We start from the raw sequence: 9,981 nt of genomic DNA, 5'->3' as shown, positions 1-9,981 counted from the left end.
CCACGAATATAAAAATACCTATGCCGTCAAAAGGAAGAGTTTTAACTCTACATTAATTTTTGAATAAAAAAGAAAAGAAAAGAAAAGAAAGAATAAAAAAAAAACCCGCTGTATATTTTTCCCGATGAAGGCGAGGCTGACGTTATTGAGAATATTTGGAGTAATCTGAATTTATCATATACATATTCTCGATGTGCACCTGCAGCCTTAAATGACGAATATTTCATTCAGAAAATCTGTTCATGGTGTACAGTAGGTCTAAATGAAATATCTATTTGAAAGTTCGGAATAATTGAAGTGCTTAAAAAATTTTAGGTTTCACTGCAGGCTTTGTATTAAAGGCCGGGATGTTCCGGGCTGAAGATACCCAGAAGGAAAAACCAGTTCCATTGGACCAGTTAGACCAGTATTATTTACCAGTATATAACTGGTAACTCTGGAAATTGGAACATCGGTTTACTGGTCTAACTGGTCATACTGGTCCAGTTAAAATTTTACTGGTCCAGTTAAAAATTAAACTGGTCTTGAATTATACTGGAATTTTATACTGGTCTTGTTTCTGGTGGTTGTTACTGGTCTCACTGGTCTTCATACTGGTATCCAATTCAAGCTGGTCTTTATACTGGTATTTTCTACTGGTCTGACTGGTCCTCGAACTGGTCGAACTGGTCCTCTTACTGGTCTTACTGGATCAATTTATTACATGCATTTGGTTTGTTATATACCATGGTCAGTGAAATGTGATGGAAAAGATGGTTAGTAAATTAATCTTTCTGCTGTTATTTTAAATGTGATAAATGAAATTACACATTTCCATTGTGAATTAGTTCACACACTTATTTGGAAAGTTTTTAAACAACAATGAGTGCCATTGCAAGGATATTCCATTCTAAATCCTGATTTTTCTTTTTAAAATAGGAAATATGCAAATGAGGTAAACCACGTGATCAGCATCATCAGAATTACTGGTATTACTGGTCTTGACCAGTTCAATTTCAAACAATGAATTACTTTAGACCAGTTGACTATATCAGAGGAATATATCTTGCTTTGATCTTAATCATAATTAAAGGGAAATAATTATTTTAATGATAATGTTAATACTTGATAATTATGATAATATTAATAATAATTATTACAATATCGATAACAATGATAACAGTAATAAGAATGATGACAACAATGATCATAATAATCATAATAACTATGATAATTATAAGAAGAATGATGATAAAAATGATAGCGATAATAACTTTCTCTGAATTGCAAGATTCATTTTCCATAATTCGTCAAATGATCTGACTTGAAATAAAGTCATTATTTATTGGACCAGTAACACCAGTTTGATGAAAAACAATTTAACTGGTATTACTACTTTGCTTCAACTGGAATGCAATTGTTTGAACTGGTCTCCAGTTGATTTTTACTGGTCCAGTTAAAAATCAACTGGTCCAGTAAACATATACTGGAAACCAGTAAAATCTACTGGAAACCATTTATTGGACCAGAAACACCAGTTTGATGAAAAACAATTTAACTGGTATTACTAATTGCTTCAACTGAAATGCAATTGTTGGAACTGGTCTCCAGTTTATTTTTACTGGTCCAGTTAAAAATCAACTGGTCCAGTAAACATATACTGGAAACCAGTAAAAAATCTACTGGAAACCATTTATTGGACCAGAAACACCAGTTTGATGAAAAACAATTAAACTGGTATTACTAATTGCTTCAACTGAAATGCAATTGTTGGAACTGGTCTCCAGTTTATTTTTACTGGTCCAGTTAAAAATCAACTGGCCCAGTAAAAATATACTGGAAACCAGTAAAATTCTACTGGAAACCAGTAAAAAAATTTACTGGTCTTACTGGTTTTTCCTTCTGGGTATTTATATCTCAATAAATAAAGTAAATTTCATAAAGCAAAATGCTGAAAGTTTGATCAAAATCGGATAAAAAATAACGAAGTCATTTTAAAGATTTACATTCTCCCAAAACATGCAGTTCTAGGCATGTCTTCATGAATATTCATCAGGTGGGCTGATGATGTAATATCCCCACTTGTTCTTTTGATAATTATATTATATGAAATTAGGTTATTCAAAATTTATCTGCCAGAACTTGAAAAAATTGATTTATAACTGATTGAGTGCATTAGTTGTTTTTTGCTGCAACTTAATTTCATAATAATGGAGACAAACTCTACACATTTATGAAAAAATTAAACAATGATGAATAACATAAGAAATGGGAAAGTAGGCATGTGACATATACCATCAGCCAAAAATAAAAATTCATAAAGACATACCTAGAAATGTTTAACCTAGATAAAGCAAATCTTTAGAATTAAATAACTTCGTTATTTGTTATCTTTGAACTTTATTGAAAGAACGCCTTTTCAGCATTTTTTTTGCTCTAGTGAATTTCACTTTTTTCAGCCTGGAGCATCCCTTTAAAAAATAGGCCCGTACTCCAAACCCCAGTGTAGAAACTATGTACATGTACCATAAACAAATTAACTAAAACTAATTTGTATAAAATTATGACTAGCAAGGAAAGGCAAAGGACCAAAAGACATTTTCTTCTGGGAAGGAGGGGCGGTGACTGGAAGGCCAGCTATAGCAGGAGCTGCAGCTGGCCAGGCGCAGGCATGCAGATATTTCCAGGTGATTTTTCCTTCGTGAACACCATTTCTCAATGCAACTCGAGATCGATCCGTCACGAAATGGCTGCATTTCTGTGTCGCAACTGTGCTTCTTTATTTAGTAAAGGAGGCTTGAAGTATGAAGTTCTGAATCGTTTTCCAACCTCACTTGGAGATATTTCACCGATATATATTCCATGCGTAGGATATGCAAAGAAAGCAGGTAAAATTACATCCAAGCTAAATTATTTTGTGCATGGGACCGGGTGGCGACGTCTTCACCGGCGCGATCCGCGAACGGTTTGCACGCAAAGGAATAACAATTATCACGTTTTCGTGTTGCGTTGTATCTGGATTGTACATGAACTTGTCGCAGGTCACGCGAATCGCGTGTATGTTTGTGTGTGTAATTGATTTTTTACATGTATAACTATAAACAATCAGATATGACTCGGACTGATGTTTATTTTATACAGTTAACGTACAGATGATAGTACCGTTTTTTTTAATTGTTTCATAATCGGCACTCGCATGTATTGCGAGGTTAAAACTTAAAATAAAAAAAGAACCTCGCACCATGAACCGCGTTTGGCAGTGGATTTCTAAGTAGTGGGTCGCGCGTGCTGCGATCCCACTTCTGGTGTCCACATCACACGACTTCTATGGCTTGATTTTTCTGTGCGCGGCGGCTTGTAATGAACCCGGCTTAAGTGCATAATCGGTTGTTTGTAAGCTGCTAAGCAAGATCGATAGCTAGCCAGGTAAGGGCAAGGCTAACGTTAGGCAGCTGCAGCCGTCTGTTTCGACGAGTTTTTTAACATTTAATTTTTATTTTTAATTTCTCGTACACGGCTCGCGACCATGCAGCCGCCATTAGCAGGGGGTAACAATGCAAAATCCTCCCGACGGGGCTCATCGATTTAAATTGTCCTTATTTCATAATACTTTAATAGAACTGGACAAAAATAAAGATTATTATTCCGTTTTGGCCTGAAATGCACCAAAACGGGTAAAAAATAAACTTAAAAGGACAAAAATAGTGATTTACTTCGGCTGTCGCGCACCTCCCACTTCCTTGGTTTGTCCGAACTTAATACATAAACATATGGGCTAATGGCCATTGAGTCCCTGTAGTACAGATCGAGTGAGAATTTCGGTCTCTGTATTTGGTGAGTGGAGTTCAGCGGAACAACCAATTTAACAGAGACCGAAGCTTTAGGTCTAGGCCCAAGCCAAGGCAAGAATCAAGATGAGATTAACATTTATAGAGGGAAGTTCACTAGATCTATTCCATGATGACAAAACTTAAAGGAGAATGAAACCCTTGAAACCAGCTGAATCCATATCAAAGAGAAAAATCAAAGAAACATATTGTCGAAAGTTTGAGGAAGATTGAATGAATAATAAGAAAGTTATGAGCATTCGAATATTGAGATCACTAGTGCCATGTAGATCCTCCCATGGGCAATGCGACCAAGATCTGTGATATCACACACGTACAACTCCCTCATTACTTTAATACTTATTTCACTTATATTCTCACTTTTATAGAGTCTATCACAAGGTGAGGTGTTCTCTTTATGAGATGACAAGTACAGAGGTTTCACAACATTATATCATTGATGAATCGTTTGTCATATGATTAGAATGAGCAAAAAGAGATGTTTTGGGGTATATTTTCAGTGTCCAAATGGGAGAGTTGTACGTGTGTGACATCACAGATCTTGGTCGCATTGCCAATGGGAGGATCTCCATAGCATTAGTGATCTCGACATTCAAATGCTCATAACTCTTTTATTGCTAGTCCTATTTTACTCAAAGTTTTGTTGATCTTATTCTTTGATTTTTCTGCTTTCACAAAAGCTAACTTGCTCCAAGAGTTTCATTCTCCTTTAATCTTAAAAAAGTAATAGAAGAGAAAGTCGATTAGACCTAGATCTACCGGCTACCTGAGTACTTCTACTCGTCTAGATCTAGTGAAAGTTTTGAGGAAAATCCAAAGATTGAACAAGTTTAAGAATTACATTTTGACGTCGTAACTTTATATACGAGCAGCTTTCCATGACTAGATCTATCATGAACTAAGATAAAAATAGATCTTAATCAAGCAAACTATTTTTTCAAAGAAATTGAAAATGTAACTTTTATTAATTTTTATTGTCCCTTCACTGTATATAGAGAGACAAATCATTTCATGATCCGCTGCTAAAAGAAAAAAAAATTGAATCTTCATGAACCATTAAAAAATTGAATTTGAAAAAAAAATGCAATTTATATTACATAACATGGGCAACTGCTCTTATATTGCGTCCCAAGCAAATGAAAAAAAAATTTCAATAACTTTTTCAATCTTGGATGGATTTTCCTCAAAGTAAAACCTTCATCAATATTTTTAAAATTATTTTTCTGCTATTTCAACAAACTTAAGTTACCTAGCTTCCCTAGGCATTTCTTTCTTTTGAAGTTATAATATTCTTACCACCCTTGATTGAAGAGTAAGTGTGCCAAATATCTTGTCCAAAAATAAAAGTAAATAAGACTTGAATCTTACTCCTAATCCTAATCTCATTTTCATGGGGCTCACAATCATAACAAGCAAAGCCGAAAGTTTTTCAAGGGTGCAAATGTAGAAGAAAAAGGTAAATATAGTCCAACATTTACATGTTTGTTGCATAAGTGTGCCAAACGTGCACATACATGTAGCTCAGAAACTTTGTTAATCTGTGAGTTGAGTTGCCTGGATTTGCTTTTCATTCATGAAATCATGAGTAGGTCTAGTAGAAACTTGGAATTAAAAATATGATAACCCACAAATGAAAAGTGATTATCGCAAGAGATTTGTAAAGCTTCAGAACCCCTTTTTCTTAAAGACAAAAAAAGTGTGTTGTAATCGTGGTTGCCTATTGTGTAACCAGGCCTCTACAAAAAAATATATCATCACTTGCCCTGTCGGGCAAGTGATAAAAAAATTTGCTTGCCCGATAGAAAAAACTGCTTGCCCGATTTTTTTTGAAAAATTGTTTTGCTCTTAATTATTCTTTTCTGTCCTGGCTGAACTTGATTTACTGGCGCTGCCCTTGGCATTTCTTTTTCTTGACTCTTGTTCAAGTTGTTCTGGTCGCCGATCACGACGACAAAAGTCGCCTGTTTTAGTCTGATGACTCATTGTTTATTTGGTTTGAAGTTGAAGCCGAGTCCTGGCCAGGGTGACAAGATTTCACAAAATGAAATACAGGACAATCGACAAAATAAAGATCAAGAAAGAAGGCTACACAGTGTTAGACTTGTGAAAAAATATACAGAATTGGAAGGGAGGGTGAACGAAAGAATGAAGGAGAGAAAGAAAAGAGAAGAATTGAGAAGAAAGAAAGAAAAAATGAAGGGGAAAATGAAGGAAATAATAAAAAATATAAGTAAGCTCTAATAAAAGAAGGATGAGAGAGAGAATAAAAATAGATAAAAAGGTTTCCGTCATTCTTTGAATTGAATATAGAAAGAAACAAAAGAAAAGAAGGGAAGATGAATAAATGTGTGAAAGTCAAAATAAAGAAGAGAAAGACAAAATTCCACTGTTTTTTGATTGGTATGACATTGTATGAGAGATGATTGGCCGATAATTGCAATTTATCAAAAAATTATTAAACTTTACTGTCAATTTATCTTTTTCATTTTTAAAACAAGCACTTGCTTGATCGAGCAATTGACTTTGAAAATTGCTTGCCCGCACGGCAATTTCACTTGCCCCAGGCAAGCGGGTTTGTCGCGCCCTGGTGTAACAAAAGCCTTATAGATGTGATTTGTGTATTTTTTCAATATTCTCCTTCCTGAGACCATCATTCCATGTACTGCTTAGTACCACAGCTCCTTTGACACCCCCCCCCCCCCCCGATGACACACCCTTTCACAAACATTACAGTCTATGAACATACAGTGTGTGTGTTACATTTATGATCTGAACAGAATATATGTGCATTTGTAAAGGAACCGAACACACCTTTTTACACCAAACTGAAAATTCTCTCTTCAATTCAATGATTATGATATTACTTGACTCCTGCCCTATGAACTCTGCTCACTCTATAAATTTCTCTATATTCTCATTCCTGAGACCATCATTATTCCATTTACTGCTTATTACCACAGCTCCTTACACACCCTCCCCCCCCCCCCCCCCGATGACATACCCTATCACAAACATTACAGTGTGTGTTTCATTTATGATCTGAACAGCATATACTTTTATGTGTGTTTGTAAAGGAACCGAGCACACCTATTAACTGCTTTTAATTCTGAGTTTTACACCAAATTATAAAAATTCTCTCTTTTATTCACAGCCAAAGGAGGTGCCAAGGGTGCTAAAGCTGAGCGTCTGTACGACATCCTTGAAGTGAACACGGACCCCAAGTACCTTGCCACTCATTGTGCAGGCTCAAATTTTTTTAAGGAAGGCACAGATGTCAAGCTGAAAGCAGATGAGGAATACCCAGATTGGTTGTGGTCTTTGAACACTGGAAAGGCCAAGCCTCTGGACGAATTGGATCAAGATACCCCACAGTATTGGAGGAGATTGAGGAAGATGCATATGAAAAGGAACAATAGACTTGCCAAAGGAAAGAAGTTCTAGGACCTTGTCAACTTCTGCGCCCATTGTTTTGAGACTCTGTAACTGAATTACTGAACCATGATGTACGAAAGGCTCTGTTATCGTTGACAATGATTCGGGAAGTTCCAAAGATCTGTGGAGAACCAGGCCAGTCGTAGTGGGTCTTTCAAAAACTTCTAAAGTTTGACCCTTCTACTTTCCTGCTTTGTATTGTAACACACATAATGTTCATCTTTCCCCCTAAACTTAGATTCATATGTGTGACTGACTCACGAAGGTGGATTCGTTCATCTGCCCATGTAGGATATTAGGTCACTGTCTATTCACCATTATTTTTAGTGTGTGATGATATGAAAATACATGAATTTTTATTTTAAATTGTATGTAGTCATCAATCATCAATGATGAAGAATCATGGTCAAAAGATTTTATGATTTTTTTTATATAAGTCCCAGCATTCTGAAAATGAATTTATCGTCTATATATCACTTTCCAATATTTTGATAAAAACAACTGAAGGTGAACGTGTAATTTCCTATTAAAGTGTGTGTATGGACAAGCACAAAAGTCAGTAGTGCAAATTTAAGCTAATTGCATATCTCATTTCAGATCAATATGCCGAGTGAAACAAGATGAGAGAACAATTTTCAGAATACTGGCCTGGGGTACATACGATGGCCAAAGATACTACAATGGGAAGATCGGACAGTACATAGAGCGCGCAATGAAATGCTTTGGAAAAGTGCCCTACAGCTTTTTTTACCTTTGCGTATCGCGATCTAGTTGTGTACAAAACATACGAGAGAAATGGTGAAGGGACGATACAATTTTTTACATTTAAAATTTTTTTATTCAAATTTTTTTATATTAAAGATGAATATATTTCAGAGGTTTCTGGGTAATAAAAGGTGGAATTATTCCCATGCGCTGCCCTTGTGCCCTCTCCAAAATCCCCTCTCTCATTTTCCTCATATGTTTAATACACAGCAGTGTGCTGATGTGCAATGGCTTACTTCCTCAACGCTAGTGGGCGCCCTTCCCCATGGGCATTTATCGAGCGTTTAAAAAAAAATCGCCAAAGTGTCCGATCTTCCCCTTGTAGTATCTTTGTGATGGCATGAAAGCGTTGACACTAAACTTAGGCACTTGAAAAGTCAGAATGTCAATCACGAATGCCTCTTTTTGTTGGTTGAGGTTGCACTTGAGATGTGCATCTTGTTCAGCATTTTCACACAATCATTATTACTACCATGTTGAACATGTTTTTTTTTTACTATCCTCCTTTGACGTGTTTAGGGGGCGTGTGTGGGGAGCAGGGAGGCATTAGTCCAGATTGGAAGTCGATGTATGGAAGCTCTTTTTCCCAAAGCCAACACAGAGGTCCTTGTGACTCCAAATCCCTAACCAAGTGCCAATCCCCTATCTTTTTTGCACTTGGTTATTGGTAACCAGGAGGCCCTCTATGTTAGCTTTGGGAAAGAGAGAGCTCTTCTATACATCAACATCCAACCTGGACTAGGGGGACATGTGCCCCAGCCCCCAGGCTGTTCAAGGTGGTGGGGGAGGGGAAGAAAGTAAAGGCAAATGTTTTTTTTTATTGGGGTATTGAAGAAAAAAAAAATTCGGGGTTCAGTCGTTAAGAGGGGCACAATTTTGTTTGTTCTTTTGGGAACAGATGTTGGAATCTTGCAATGACAGTTACATTGTAAGTACTTTCCCTGAAGCATGGACACCACTTTTCCGTCATGCCAGTGTATACATTTCAATTTTTTTTCAATTATCAATTCAGAAGTATACATACATGTACATTGTATAATGCCTTTGTATGATAAATACATGTTACCTTCCTTTAATGTGAATAGGGTGTATTTGGAAGTCTCGTGAGTCTCTGTACTAGTTCATCCTCTGTTCTCCCATTTCAAGCACCTTTTTAGATTCTATACTGGTATTACTTTGCCTTTGGGAAGTGGTTATGCTGAAAACCTAGGAGTGATGTGTATATTATACACCATAGGCAGCACCCCTGGAAATCAGGTTTGGTATGCTAAATGTAGAAATTCTACTAATTTTTTTTTTGCTTGTTAAAATTTTCTGACCAAAATGACTATTTTGGAGTTTCTTTTTTTTGCCTAGTCTTCCCCCCCCCCCCCAAACCGACAACATCTCTTTAAAAATCGTTCCCAGGCCAATGGGATTTCCTGGATTTTCCTTGGATTAAATGTTAATTCAAAGAAGAAATATTACAGTATTTAAAGCAGGTGAAAATCTTCCAGCTTTTCTAGTTTGTTGAATGATCAGTGAGTGCAAATGGACGATTGCACTGTGTGTTCTTGCAATAAATTTGAGATTTACATGTACTGTATACACTCGTGAGCCATGTCATTATTTTATTTATGGTTGTGAATATTTTTCCTACTTGACTATTACTTAATAAAAGAACAGTAAACAAATAACCGGGAAATAATGCAAAAGTTTTTTTTATTCTGGCCTTGTGGGGATACATTTCCGGCTTGAACATAAATGGAAATTTAAACCTAATCCAGCCACAGATGTTTCCATGTAAAATTGTCTCTGAATGAATCACACTGTTGTGATGTAATAAAGACCATTTGGTAATCAAATTGTGTTGCTGGAGTCAGAGACTATGGAATGTGAGTTAGTGAAGGCAGGTAATGTATCCCTCAAATGTAGCAATTAAACCCTTTCTACTGTACTAGGTAAGGCGGCTAGCCAC

The 9,981-nt window shown here is 36.2% G+C and overlaps 1 protein-coding gene across 1 annotated transcript; it reads left to right on the top strand.

Annotated features, from left to right (window-relative positions):
- Nucleotides 1–2,650: 2,650 nt before the first annotated feature.
- On the top strand, nucleotides 2,651–9,609 carry LOC129260386 (large ribosomal subunit protein mL54-like). The gene is made up of 2 exons (XM_054898372.2): nucleotides 2,651–2,867; nucleotides 6,979–9,609. The coding sequence occupies exons 1-2, from the start codon at nucleotides 2,651–2,653 to the stop codon at nucleotides 7,266–7,268; spliced, it is 507 nt and encodes a 168-aa protein (XP_054754347.2). The 3' UTR covers nucleotides 7,269–9,609.
- The last annotated feature ends 372 nt before the right edge of the window (nucleotides 9,610–9,981 follow it).

Source organism: Lytechinus pictus, chromosome 5, assembly GCF_037042905.1.
Source record: "Lytechinus pictus isolate F3 Inbred chromosome 5, Lp3.0, whole genome shotgun sequence".
NCBI lineage: Eukaryota > Metazoa > Echinodermata > Echinoidea > Temnopleuroida > Toxopneustidae > Lytechinus > Lytechinus pictus.
Note: the sequence above shows the minus strand (reverse complement) of the source record. Positions and strands in the feature narration are given on the sequence as shown.

Bases quoted from the DNA above. Each gene is read 5' to 3' on its own strand.
- LOC129260386 (XM_054898372.2), top strand. From the start codon at position 2,651: ATGCAGATATTTCCAGGTGATTTTTCCTTCGTGAACACCATTTCTCAA. The intron at 2,868-6,978 runs GTAAAATTACAT...TTTTATTCACAG, and splicing joins AGGATATGCAAAGAAAGCAG to CCAAAGGAGGTGCCAAGGGT.